This window comes from Macaca fascicularis, chromosome 2 (assembly GCF_037993035.2).
Source record: "Macaca fascicularis isolate 582-1 chromosome 2, T2T-MFA8v1.1".
NCBI lineage: Eukaryota > Metazoa > Chordata > Mammalia > Primates > Cercopithecidae > Macaca > Macaca fascicularis.
The window spans coordinates 11,949,015-11,963,762 of NC_088376.1; the positions used below are offsets into that span (position 1 = coordinate 11,949,015).

The following is a 14,748-nucleotide window of genomic DNA, read 5'->3' on the forward strand; positions in this document are numbered from 1 at the left end:
ACCATTTTTATCCTTCTTTCAGTAAAAGAATTAGCATTATCTTTTGGATGCCAAATGACAATGATCTCCTCCCTAAGGAGGTAATCAGGTATCTTAAAATGACACACATTATCCCCTCACTGCTTTGAGGTAATGTCTACTGAAGCAAAACATTTTTCATCTTTACTATGAAATGTTTCAACATTCATATGACACAGTCACTATAATATCCTTAACACATGTTTGTTACGTTCTCAATCTTAATAAAATGGGATAAGACATATAAAAGTGTATTTTTAAAAAAATGGTAAACAAGGCCACCATTGTCAAATTTCTTGGCTGTTGAAATTTCTTCTTCAGAAATAAGTTGTGAATTCGAAGGGTACAAAGCTATGTCTTCCTCTTCTTTTGTGTCCCCTACAGTGCTAGTAAACTGTAGGCCCTTCATTCATGTCTGCCAGCTGAGTAGAAGAAAGAACTATCTGACATCAATTTTACGCACAGTAAGGAAAAAGAGTAAAAATTATTTTCAGTGGCATCAGGCGGAGGACCTATAAACCTACCTGCTTGCCTACCGACCTACATTCCTATTCACCTGCCTGCAATCTTGTGGCTTCACCTGCACCCAATGAGGAAGCTGCTTCAACTCGGTCTCTGAGAACCCCTCCCAGGCGTGTGCCCTGCCCCTCTTCCCACAATCCACCTAATCACTTGATATTGAGAGGACTCAGTGGGGCAGACCATTTGAAGGCTCATCTGTGTCTTGCCTGGAAGCTTCCAGTCCAGCAGAGGCTGCAACAATGGAACTGGTAACTAGGTGCTGGCTATCCTAAGTGGCCATGTGAACTGGAAGGTCCTTGCCTCTTTGCTGGAGGAATGGTGGCTTTCAGCCTGGGCTGCAGAGTTATATGGCATCTTGGAGTATTTATGGAAATTCTGGTTGAAACAACCAGAGACAAGATGATGATAACAGGTCACAGAGATGCAATGCGACAGTCAGTGTAAGTCAGATGAAACTTAGGAGAGGTGCGTGGAAGGGTGAGTGTCCCACAGAGTCATAGTTCAGGTACTGTTGAGAGGGCAGGTTTTGTGTGCAATCAAGAGGCGTGCCCTCTCTTACAGAGAAAAGACAAAAGATGTGAGAAATAGCTGTGTCTTTGAATTGGAATGTAGCTAAAAGGAAAACTGGAAATAGCCAGGACTTCCAAGTTCCTGACCATTGTTTGAGCCAAACATTTATGTGTGTTGACTCATATGTTATCTAATATTGGTGGGAAGGTAAAGGAGAGGGGGTCCACGGGAAGGGTCAAGAAACATGAGGCCAAGGGGATGGTCTTTGGGCAGGAGAGTAAAATAATCCCTGGGTGTTGACAACAGGAAGTTAATCCTTAATGGCTCAAAACACTTTGGGTTTCTCTTTGGCAGGTGCCTGACTCCCTGCAGACCTGTGCTCATGAGGCAGTTAGGTGGAATCCCCCATACTGGAGTCCTGAGGCCCACTCTGCCCAGGACCGCCATAGACAAACTGAGGAAGGAAGAGGATAATTACAGAGGTTCTGTGAGGTGAGTCAGAGCCACTGCCGGAGCTGCCCTTCTTTGTCCTCTGGGCCAGGGAGGTGCCGAAGCGGAGGGTCTCGTAGACAGGGTCCACCTTATTGCCACAGGCTGCAACAGAAGAGAAAGTTCATCTGAGGAAGCTCATCTGAGAGGACCCAGCCAACTGCTTACCACATCTCCTGGGTGAACAGCACCTGAGAAGCAGGCTCTGTGCAGAGGACCTCAGCCTCTGTGTAGACAGGGCTTTCATGGCCAAGTGTTCCTCACAGATGCGCCCCCATGCAGCATGCTCCCGTTTGCAGGTCCTGCCATGTACCAACTAGTACTCTGCTCCCAAATTCTTCCTGACTGGATTTCCTCTTTCATTACTCCTCTCTAATTTCCAGGTTCTTACAGGGACCAGCTTTATTTCCTCTACTGGGAGGCTGTGCTCACCAAGGTACAAAGCCTTGAGACACAAAGTTTGCAGTAGGAGGCAACTGTTTTAGAAATAACTTGTCACTACTGAGCCTCATTAATTTCTAATTGAAAGCTTTCTAATTTACAAATTTCTAGTTTAAAACTTGCCCCCCTGAAAAAACAAAAATAGATGGCAAGATTTTCAGAGAGAGAAAAAAAATAATAGAAGTAAACTGAAAAATATTGTTAGAGAAGAAATCCAAGCCAAAGCTATCAATAAATATAGGGTATCTTTTGATCTTCATTAGAGAATAATGTATTCACTGAGCTCCTACTAAGCATTGGTGTATAACCTATATTTATTTTTTATAGCAATTATGAAACGCAGCAATTGCTGTTCTCATTTTGTGGGGGTTGACAGGTCAAGTAACTTGTTCAAAGACACGCAGTTGTCAATAGGGAGCTGGGCTTTGAGTCTGGTCTGGGGGATGCCATGCTCTGTGTTCTTTCCACTTCACCATGTTGCTGACGGTGGGATTACTAAGCCTTTGGGACTTAGGTGTTTTCTGAGCTTCATCAGGGAAAGGATGAAAATTCCTGGAGAATTTGGTCCACTTTATGTTTCCCTTCCAGCAGAACACACAGTCATACCCCAAACAGCCACCAAACAAGTACGCAGAGATACCCCACGGGTTTTGCAGCCCTGGGAGGAAGCCATTACTAACTTTGCTGCTTCAAACTCAACTCAACCCATCAATGTCCCGACTCACCAATGGGCATAACTTCTTTAATGCAGCCAAACTGTTCATGAATGAGCAAGGGGGAGCTGTAGTAACGCCGAAACCCTTTTGGCTGGAGAGAGAATGAGGAAGGCAAGGGGTTAATGTCAAGGGAGATGGAGAAAATCATACAAGAGCTCCCTAAATAAAACCAATTGGTTTCTCCAGGAGCACCCTCCTGTCTCCCATTAACATGCTGATTTATCCTATAATTCCACAATTTAACCCCAGCAGGGACACAGAGGCAGGGAGGAATAGTGGCAACAAGCAAGTTACATTCTATCCAGAAAACAAGGTCCTGGCCCTGACCTCCCCAGTCCTGCCTGTCCTCCTTCTGCAGGGCACTGCAGCCTCCTTTGTATCCCAGATCCTCATTGCCTCCTGGATTACAAGCGGACTGCCACATACTATTTCACCACAGTTTGTTATTGTGGTTTGTTAAAATAATATAAATAAAAGAAAGGCCTGGGCGTGGGTAAGTAGACCTCAGAGGGAGGCCTAAAAGCTCTTGTATATCTGAAGAGCTTTACCCAGAATCATTTGCTCTGTGTTCTGGATTCTGTTCTCTCTTTTTCCGACCTCTCCTTCATGGTCTGTCTTGGCTTATGGGAATCACCACTGGAGAAGGAGAAGGGGAAGCAGGGGAGGCAGAAGTTTGAGAAAAGAGACATTGCGAATCAGAGTAAATAGATAAACTAAGAACCTGGACTCACTATACGCCACCACTGGATGGGAACTTGGTGGCCCAGTCCCTGCTAGAATTCCAGAATCCTCTGTAATGTTCCTGGAAAGTGGTGTCCTTCGTCAGTACACTGTCACTGATGGTAGAGGGTGAAGGAGCATTCACTAACCTTAGAGGCAAGACATGATCTTTTATCGCTAAGACTTAGTATCCACTGATGTTAGGCCTTTCCCCAGGAGCCTCAAAGGACAATAGAGTTACTCTTCTAAACTTTAGGCCTAAAATTTTTTGAAGACAGCTGTTGATGTCCTGTCTAATTATTCTCTAGGGTAGACATTCTTGGTACTTTTTACAATCCTTTGGCCATCCTAGTTTCAAATACCCTCAAATTTGTGTTCTGCTCTGGATTGCTTTTTGAAAAAAAATTTTTGAGATAGGTTCTAGCTCTGTCACTCAAGCTAGAGTGTAGTTGTGCAATCTGGCTTACTGAAACCTCTGCCTTCCGGGCTCAAGCGATCCTCTAATCTCAGCCTCCTGAGTAACTGAAACTACAGGCACACACCAACACACCCAGCTAATTTTTAAAATTTTTTTTTTTTTTTTTTTTTTTTTTTTTTTGAGACAGAGTTTCGCTCTGTCGCCCAAGCTAGAGTGCAGTGGCACGATCTTGGCTCACTGCAACCTCCACCTCCTGGGTTCATGCCATTCTCCTGCCTCAGCCTCCTGAGTAGCTGGGACTACAGGTGCCCACCACCACATCCCGCTATTTTTTTTTTTTTTTTGTATTTTCAGTAGAGACGGGGTTTTACCATGTTAGCCAGGATGGTCTCGATCTCCTGACCTCGTGATCCACCCACCTTGGCCTCCCAAAGCGCTGGGATTACAGGTGTGAGCCACCGCACCCGGCCTAATTTTTAAATTTTTGTAGAGACGGGGGTCTCACCATGTTGCCCAGGCTGGTCTCGAACTCCTGGGCTTAAGCGATCGACCCACCTTGGTATCCCAACTGCTGGGATTATAGGCGTGAGCCATTGTGCCAGACTTGAATTGCTTCTTAATCAGTATGTGGCACCAGGACTGAAGCCCATCCTCCTGAGATGGTATGATCAGCCATCTCAAGGGCCATTCAATCTCCCTTGGTTTGGCCAACATGATTCTGTTAAATTGGTGCTGATATTTATTACTCTCTCCTCTTTTGTGTGGGCTTAGCTCTTATCCTCTCTTGCTACCCACTGAGCTGACAACCAGGAAAGCACTAGGGTGACCAACCATTAGTTAGCCTGGGGCTTAGGGGGTTCCTGAGATGCACGACTTTCACTTTTAAAACCTGAACAGTCCCAGGATGTGGGACTTTCAGTATTAAAACTGAGAAAGTGCCAACCTGGGAGAAGTTGGTCACTCTATTAATGACCGTGACTCCCTTTCAAGGTGGGGCACTGTTGATTAGGTTGACAAAGTTCCTTGTCCTTGTTTTCTGATGATGCCAATTAGGAAACCAAGCTGGCAGCCAGTTCTGGGGTGCTTTGCTCAGGGTTTCAGGGAAGGACTGCAGCAGGCAAGTGCCCTAGCAGGGAGGTGTGGGCCTCACTCCTGGCACAAGCCCTTACCAGCTTGCCCATGCACCGCTGGGATGCCAGGCCATCTGTGCACTTGTGGTGGATGCTCATCTTACAGGCTTTGCAGCGCAGTCCATGCTTAGCATTTGTTCCTGTCAGGCACATGGCAAACTTTGGTTAGGATACAACCTGCCCTTTCCTGCTGATTAGTCTAAAATCACAGAAAACAAGGTTCCCTCTATAACCAGGTAATTCTTTCCTACAACTTTTTCATGAAGCTTTAAAAATGGAAAAAAAAAATATATATGGTAGACTCTTTTGCTTTCTCCTACATCTGGTTTCTCCCCATCTTTCCTATTCACTACTCCAGCAACTCTAAGCCTCCTCCATGTCCTTTGTTCCCTCAATTCAAGCTAGTAAATTCCATTTTCTTTGCTTTTCATGTAGATTACTCAGTTCTACTTTTCTGTGTCTTACTGAGTAGTGCAAGTCCTGAACTTTCACGTATTTTCTTCTTTCTGTCACCAGATCTGAGCTGTTGGACAAACTCTCAGGGAAATGATTGATTCGGGGGAAGGGCAGGTCTGTGTGAGAGTGGGGCTGAGAGTCTTCTAAAAAGGGGAGAGAGGACTTAATCAGATGCCAACCCCAGCCTGGGGAAAGAGGAAGAGGATGTGAATGATAATGAAATTGTGGCTGAGGTGAGTCACTTAGCTTCTTGGGACAGGGTGCTATCATGGAGTGAGAAGAAAGAAGGCGGAGAAGAAAAGGCAGAGAGCCATCCTGGTAGCTACATGCACAAAGGCCCAAGGCAGGAGCACTGGAGAGGAACTGGGAGGCCCAGGAAGAGGGCAGGGTGTGGGAGCTTCAGGAAGATGGCAGGTGCTGCACACCGGTGTTCATTATTTCAGAAAGTGGCTGGATAAAGGTTAAGACAGGATGTTAAAATGGGTGTGTTCTCCCTTCATCTAGTCCAAGACAAGAGAATGCAAGACAAGAGGTGCCATCTGCTCTGATATCCCAAAGTAAGAGGGTAGGTTCCCAGGCAGGTCTCAAAGAGGTGCCCAAATGAATTGTTGCCACTCTTAGATGAACAAGCACCTCATGTATTAGAAAAGAGGAAGAAAGGTGAGGTAGTGCAGAGAGGATTTCCTTGCAGAGTTGTTGAGACACTATCAGTCTTATCCCTCCTCCTTTACCATGATGAGAAGGATGGGGGGTGCTCTGTTTTCTCCTCAGTCCTGAGAGGGTCTCAAGGGACTATTTTAACAGCTTGACCTGTGTGAGTCTGTGGGACATACGGCTGTGGCCACACCCATTCTTGGAAAAACCTAAAAATAAGAGACATAGGTGGCCAGGGGTCCTGTCAGTCTACTGAGGAGACAGTTGTATGAACAGGGCCTGCACTCCAAAAACTTGTTAGGAGAAGGGGTGGTGAGTCCAACAAATATGTCATTCTCATGGATCAGATATGGATTATGTCGAATGCTATCCAAGATGACAACCTGGAGAGACAACAGGATTTCAACAAAGTAAATCTCATTAGAGGGGAGATACAGGAATGAATACATCCATGTAGTGCGAGACATGAAGTCAAGATACCCTTCTGTACAACACAGCTGACCACAGACCCAAAGTGAGATCTGTGTGAGGGTCCCAAAGTGAAGATGTCCTAAGATTACAAAATCCACCCTCTTCTCCACAATTGCCTCACCATCTAGCCACTCTCACTGCTTCATCTGTTTTTGTCCTCCTCCAACCCAATGTGTGTGCAGTGCTGGGGTAATGTTTTAAAATGTAATCAAATCATCTCTATTTCTTGCTTAAACATCTTTCAGCAGGTTCTGTCTGCCTTTCTTGTATTATAAGGTGCTCATCCTACTGGCAAGGCTCTGCATGCTTTGGGAGCCCACCTTTAACTTGATCTCAGGCCAATCCCTCTTGCTCACCATGCTTTAGCCATGTGGTCTTCTTATAGTTCCTTGAATACTCGAGTTCTTTAATTCCTCAGCTCTCTACACATGCTGCTTCATATGCTTGGCATGCGGTTTCCATCACTCTTCAGTTGGCTAGCAACCCCTCAGTCTGTGGATCTCTTGGCATTTCAATGAAGCTTTCTTGAAAACATTTCCCACCCCTGTCTAAATTATCCTTTTCCTCTTACTTTTTCTCCCAACACTCTGTGGTTATCTTTCACATCGTTTATCATGATTATTATTTATTTGAAAGTTTGTTTTAGTCTGCCTTTCCCTCTGGACCATGAACTCAATGAGGCTAAGGACTGTGTCTGTTAATTTGCCTCGATATTCCCAGCTCTTGAGCATGACGCCTGATAAATATACATTAAATAAATTAATGAACACATTTTTTTCATGGTCACTCATGAACTGAAGCAATGTGGTGGCTGGTTTGAGATAATTCGTGGAAGCTGATTAATCAACGATGCATACATAGTGTTCAAGAGCTGAGAGGGGGAACTTGAAGATCTATTTGTATTATTTCATTTCAAAGATGAAATGCCTAAGGGTCCAGTGGTATAAGATTTGCCCCAAGTTGGAGAAGGTCCTGCCTGGTTTCACTCTTTCATTGCTTGTCCTAAATATTTCCTCCTTTTTTTTGGGTTGTTTAACCTACATGAAGATGAGGTTGGGGCTAACTGGATGATAACGTAAGCGTGGGTGAGAACCTGGCATGCAACCTGGAAAAGCAACAGGCAAACCCCTGAATGAGAAAAGAGTTAGAAACCCTTCAGGAGGTAAATTACCTGAAAACTTTCTTCAGGGCGGCATCATTTCACGTGATGTGTGTCTGCTGTCATAGTCACTTCACAGAAAGCTGAAGTGACACATGAACACACTCTAAATTATTGGGCATGTATGCTTGTTTATAAACACTCACTGAAAAGTCCCTTTTCCTTTTGGAGAATAACTACTTAGCTGAAAGACTGCTGTGCTTTCAAAAGACTGGACTTTGAAAGTAATTACTTACTTTTCGTTTTCAAATTAGAGAATGCTATTTGTGCTCTATGTGGGAATTTAAGTAAAAGCTTCAAAGAGGAAGTTATTTCATTGTGTGCTGGACTCTGCAATAGTATCATTATATGTTAAAATATATGTATTTTACTCAGGCCCAACACCATGATTTCAGTTTTCCATGTCTGTTCTTATACAGTACACTGTTTTGTATGAACCAGACCACCAGCAATTATTTGGTTTCTGATGTTCCAATGTCCATTCTGGGATAACAGGAATGACTGAAGAGGAAAGCTTTCATTCTGCAGCTCAGAGAATAGTTCAAAGGAATAATTCACATCACAGCAGTGGCATTAGTTTACTGTAGCAAGATATGGAGAAGCCATGGTCTGCCCTGTTTTATCACTAGTGACCACCATCACAAAGTCATTGCTGCAAGTGACCCTTATGTGTGAATAGAGTAGGAAAAACATAGTTTTAAATTGGAATCTGTCTCAGTCTGGCTCTTTAAATTTAAGGAAACTACTAGTATTTCTGGAACCTCAGCTACATCATTAAATGGGACTAGTACTATCTACTGTCAGAGTTTTTAATAGAATAGTATCACAATGTATGCAAAAGGATTGCGTGGGTTTAAATACCTGGAAGCAAAGATGCCACTGAACTTTGGATAAACAATGGTGGACCAATCATATAAATTTCCCACTTAGTCCTACCAACACCCTACTAAAATTATAGTCCAGGAATTTAAAAACAAAGCATATGCTACACAGAACAAGGTTATTGGAAGAAATAGCAAGAATAGATGAGAGTTTAACATATTTGGAAGATAAAAGGCAAGTGGAGATATGGTAAGCAACTTAGTAGATGATAGGGAGACTGAATGTCTCAGTAACAACTTGGAAACTAGAAGAAGATGAAATTTCAAAAGCTGTTAAAATTTTCTGAGAAAAAAAAGATTTGCAACCCAGAATTTTATGCCCAGCCAAATTATTAACATGTATGAAGGTAGAATAAAGATATTTTCCTATCTTCAGGGATTCAGAATATTTACTTTACACATACGTTTTCTTAGAAAACTGCTAGAGAATATGACTCAGAAAAATGAGGGACTAAATCAAGAAAGAGGAAAATATCAGATCCAGTACATAACAGAAGAACTGACAACCGACACCGAGGAGAGGTAAGCGGTATTCCACTATGATAACTCTGCAGTACCCGTACACTGGAGGGTCAAGAAGAAGTAAGCCAGCAGACCTGGAAAAAAATAGCACTTTAAAGTTTATTGATAGCCAGATGCAGTGGTGCATGCATATAATCCCAATACTTTGGGAGGCCAAGGTGGGTGGAGGCCAGGAGTTTGAGGCCAAGAGTTCGAGACCAGCCTGGGCAACATGGTGAAACTCCATCTCTAAAACAAATTCAAGAACTAGCCGGGTGTGGTGGTTCATGCCTGTAATCCCAGCACTTTGGGAAGCTGAGGTGGGCAGATCATTTGAGGTCAGAAGTTTGAAACCAGCCTGGCCAACATGGTAAAAACCCATCTCTACTAAAAATTCAAAAATTAGCCAGGCATGTTTACGCCTGCCTGTAGTCCCAGTCATTCAGGAGACTGAGGCATGAGAATCGCTTGAACCCAGGAGACAGAGGCTGGAGTGAGCCGAGACTGCACCACTGCTCTCCTGCCTAGGTGACAGAGTGAGATTCCGTCTCAATAAAAAAATAAAATAAAATAAAAAGTTTATTGATACCTTTGAGGTTTTGATACTGTAATAGATATGGCATTTGATAAATCTGTGAAGGCATTTGAAAAAAAATAATTATAGATACATGAAACGTTCAGGAAGTAAAAAAGGCAATTTTTAATTTGAGGAAAAATAAAATCTGTGTAAGATTGTAAGAAATGTACAGTACTTGAATCAGAAGTGAACAATAGCCACAATAGGGCATAAATTGGCCATGTATCACAAAATTGTGATAAAACTACTTGGGAAGATGGAAGTAAGGGAGCAAAGACTGTGATATGACTCTGTAGAAGGTGACAGCAAGGAAGAAAGAAACAAGGGGTGTTGCTGGAGATGTGAGAGCTGAGCCCTCATCTTCTGCAGCAGGAAGTCAACAAAGTCAATAAACAGCAGCAGAAGCACAGCATTTAGAAGTGCTGAAGTAAATGACAGAAGAAACAATGAAAGAGGACAAAAGTGATTGCCTTTCAGACGCGAATCTGGGATGAGACAGTTTCTGTTGTAGAACTTTCAGTACCATCTGCCTTTAAACTATTCTCATGAACTACTGTAACAAAAAGCAGGTAAAAAAAATGAAGTCTCTGGAAACAGGGTCAAGTCATCCCTCAGAATGATGTGGCTCTTGGGATACGGAGATGTTGGGAAAATATGGGGCTAGCTCATCACCTAAGTCATCAGTTCTTCCCTAGGCATTTGAAGTTCTGGGCTAAATTAAGACGGTTTTATAAGTTACAGCTGAAAATTATTAAAAATGTTAGTTATGATGTTCAAATGGAGTTTGGAATGGATCAATGCAAGCCAATACAACACTGATTAGGAGATAGGCAGTGCACTGTTTTATGAGCGTGGTATCATTTACCACTATGCTTAAGTGAGCTGTCCACAGAGAGCCAAATATTGGAGCGCAAAGACATCTGTACATAAATGTTGGAAGAAAATATTGAAAAGCTTTTCTCAATGCTGGTGGCTGAACCTACTACACTAAATGGCATGCATCTACTTTTTTTAAAAAATGAAATTAATTACATATAGCTGTAAAATAATTGACTGGACTCATTTTGGTAAGATTTTGCCATTGAGGCATTGCTTAATCCTCAATCCAATTTCATATAATGTCAGAGTTAAAGATAAAACAGGATAAAATGGTGATTTACAACTGAGATTACTTAACTACAAAAATAATTTGGAGAATGAGTACACATAAACTTGTATAAGAAAAGAAATGTAATCAGTACAGTACTTAAATCAACAATGAACAACAGTTATAATTCTTGTTAATAATTAGTCTGCTTCCAGATTATACAAGTATAGAATTACTCCTGTAATTTATTTGATGAAATTAGTACAAATTAGACAAAAAAGACTCTTTACCATGATTTAAGAAAAATAATTAAAAAAATCTGTAACTACACATATAGAAATGTCCATAAATATTGCTTAGATTATATAAAATATCCATAAGTGATTCTAAGGTAAATACAGGCAAGATAGTCCAAAGACTTTCTAGGCCTCTGCTTTTCCAGGTTTAGCTATTGGACTCCTCTCAATGTCCACCAGTACAGGGGCATGGCCGGGAGAGGAGCCTGTGAGGGATACCTGCATCAAGAGTTGTGCAGAGCCCAGAGAAGGTCAAATGATCATGTCACAGAAGAGGGTCTTAAAGCTGGAGAGAGGAGAGCAAAAGCAATGGGTAATTTTCAGTGCCAAGGCAGACAAGAGGAATTTAAGGGCTAAGATGATGCAAACAGTAATAATGACGACAGAGTCAGTACTTTTAAACTGAAGGCTATAACAAAACTAATAATGCAGCTAGCTCTATTCATCAGCAGTTTGCCCTTGAATATACACTAACACAAGGAAGAAATAGAATCTCATGGAGATCACTAAAGCAGCTCTCCACCATGCAACCCCTCCCTACTTTCCTTGCTTCATTTTCAACATGATACCTTGGGTTCCTCCTTTGATTTATCAGATCATTTATGGTTCCTGGTAAGGGTGGCTGTGTCATGCCTCTTGAAGGCTGCTCATGCTGCCTTCCCTGCCTTTCTCGTTTGACTGGTAAACAGTCTTACTTTCTATGAACCACCTCTAAGTACTTTCTAAAGCCTCCTGCACACACATCCTCCCTCCCTCCACAACTGCAGAACCCACCACTCTCCTCTGTCCCCTCATGGGTCTCAGAGCACCTGTAACAACAGGACATCTCCTCTTCTGTTATGTGGGACTTGACATGAAATGGTGGATTCTTTACCTCTGGGTCCCTGTGGTCAGTGAAGTGCTTGGTACAAAGTACATCACTGTCCATCAGGAAAGATTAGTCTACCCAGGCCTGGGCAGGACAAATGTCCAGGCTAAGAGGATACTGGGGCTTCACCCCTTTAATTCTATTGAAAGAGCTGGACTTTTTTATGTGGCCCCTGACTCCTGGAGGTCTGCATGATCACCAGGTTCGAGTCTGCCTACAGATCTTTATGTATGGGCTCCCAGCTGGCTAGCCTTGCTTTTTATTCCAATGTTCTAATATGACTGCCTCCAGAACTCTCCAACCTCCCAGGTCACCTTGCAATGCAGGCCAGATACTGTTCCATCAGACTCCTACCTGACCTAGGAGGCTGGCTGAAAGCTGATTCTGGGAATCACTCTTTCTGTCTCTGCTATTGGCTCTTCATATCCTCCTACTCTCCTCAAAGTAGATGTTGAAAACCATCTGGACAAGAACTAAGTTAGCTGTGCCTCTTGACCTTTCTAATTTTGCTTGTGGACTTCTCCCTGTTAATAGCTTGCGTTGGCCTCTGCCTCCTCCTTATAGAATGAGTTTTCGCCTCCCTGGGTGACCCACGACAGCCTCTGTGAACACTTAGTTATCCTGACAGGTGCTTCAGACTTCTATTACTGCTTTTACCTCACATGTATGACCCAGAAGTGCCTGCCATCATATACCTAGACACATGTAATAATAGGAGTGTGGAAGCATAACAATTTAGCCATAGTTTTATGTAGTGATTCAATGCAAAGGCAACTGACTAAACATAAATAATGGCCTGAATGATCACATGTTTGGAATATTGAGTTCCACAATCAAAGGAATGCATAAATTGTACATCCTTAGTGCCATTATTGAAACCTGTGGCTTCAAAATCTAAGAAATCATGATGATTTGAAGAAGTCAATGCTCCATAGCAGAATTAAAAAAAAACATAACGTGACGTATTTTCATTACTTTCACATGCTACTTCTCTTTGATGTGAAGTAATGATGTGGGGACAATTTCTAAGATTCTGAAGTCACGTAAAGCTAGCTAAACCAAATGGAGCCACTGAACATGAGTTTTCCCCTTCTCATATAGACAAAGGGTAATTTGAAAGAAAAAAATGAATTGAGGAAAACATCAAATTAAGTTTCAAAGAGTTTGTCAGTGAATATACAAACACACATACACACACACACACACACACGAGAAAAGCCATTGTATGAGAAGTCAGAAACTTGAGTTTTTATCCTGATTCTACTTTTTTACTTCGTATTCTTACATTTGAATAGGAAGGAGAAAAGGTAGGAAGGAATTAAAAATGATTGAACTCTTATGCACCATTAGGCAATTTCCTGGATGCTTCCTCACTTTATTAATAAAAGAACATTACTTTTTATATAAAAATATTATAACAGGGGAAGTAGGGATAATAGGTAACTTCATTGGAAAGAATGAATAAATGTTGAGTTGGGATGGGTATATAATTCACTGACTGTGCAGCTCAATATTGAAAATTTTCTCTCCTCTTATGATCTCAGCAGTCTGTGTGGCATTTCCATTGCTTTAGTTTTGCAGGTTGCGTATGAAGGCCCAACAATATGCAGCTAGTGAGGACAGGAATAGGACTAGGGTCCGGGTCTACACAACTCTGAAGCCTGGCTCACTTCCCTTCTCCTTGCTGCCTCTGCCAGCCATCTGCACGCTGACAGATCTCTACTCTGATCTGGTCTAGATTTCTTCCACTGAAAGTGAAAGGGCATCTGTGGCTCTCTCAACACTGTCTGTGATAATGATAAAATTAAAATATGTATATGTAACCATGGTCAATGAGGACGAGGTTGAAAGAGAAGTAGCAAGAGTTTGCAGGTGCCAAAAGTTTTCCTTGGAAGATTCTGGGGCTGCAACTATCCTGGCCCAAAACCCTCTTTGGAAGAGACATTTGCCTCTTTGGAAGAGAAATGTGATTCTCATCACATTTGTGGTGGGTTATATATGGGCTCTCATAGTTGACAAATGTGAACAGGAATTTTCAGAGTGGCCAGCTGCTGTAGGTGTGGGTACCCATAATAGATTCCTATAAGGGTTTACAGCTCAGTATATATGCTACAGCCCAGTATAGGCCTTTGAAAATATGTAGCATGAAAGTGTGGAAATAGAGCTCCTCCCACTGCACACACTATTGCCAAGCCCTCCAAGCTGGTGATTACATGCTGTATCACTAACACATTAGAAGTTAAGGGTGCAGATGCAGTAGCTCATGTAAGTGTATGCTGCTGTTTCTAGTTTTGTCACACACCTACCTATTCAGGGGCTTATTTTTGTTTTTTAAAATGATATTGATGAATAGTCTTTATTTAATAAAAGCAATGTTCTCAGCTTGTTTGATTCTTTTAAAAGCTTCAAAGAGTGAAACCAGGGTGGCGAAGTTCAAATGTAGGAATACAGAAGTAAAAAAAGTAGGATAGCAGTTTTACAAATTTTTAAAGCCTCTATGTATAAATTACATTATATTTGGGTGTTCATATATGAATATGTATGTGTATGTACATACATATAGCTTATAAAGACACCATGGCAGAGTGGGAGAAGTCATGCCTAAGGCATCAAAAAACTTAGGTAATAGTATTCAGCTCTGAGACTTTGAACCAGGCACTTGATCTCTGAGTCTCAGTCTGCAGATCTGAAAAAGGCTGTCATGAGCACAAAATGGGAAAATGAAGGGGCCCTCTCTTTGGAAAACATACATCTCCCTGCAAAAGTAAGTGGTGTGATGGCTAGAGGGTGTATCATCTGCAATTCCCCATAGTGATTTTCCTGAGGTCATGATT

At 42.2% G+C, this 14,748-nt stretch overlaps 1 protein-coding gene across 5 annotated transcripts in view; it reads right to left on the minus strand.

The window, feature by feature from the left end:
- The window catches only part of STAC (SH3 and cysteine rich domain), a 170,236-nt gene that overhangs the window by 59,638 nt on the left and 95,850 nt on the right, over positions 1-14,748 (minus strand). For 2 of the 5 annotated variants that reach the window (XM_074030800.1, XM_005545470.4), the window contains exons 3-5: positions 5,004-5,104; positions 2,706-2,787; positions 1,529-1,644 (exon numbers count right to left, since the gene is read on the minus strand). In XM_074030800.1, coding sequence (XP_073886901.1) covers positions 1,529-1,644; positions 2,706-2,787; positions 5,004-5,104 — 299 coding nt within the window. The remainder of the gene's footprint in view (positions 1-1,528; positions 1,645-2,705; positions 2,788-5,003; positions 5,105-14,748) is intronic. The other 3 variants (XM_074030801.1, XM_074030802.1, XM_045387152.2) reach the window with 2 other exon arrangements.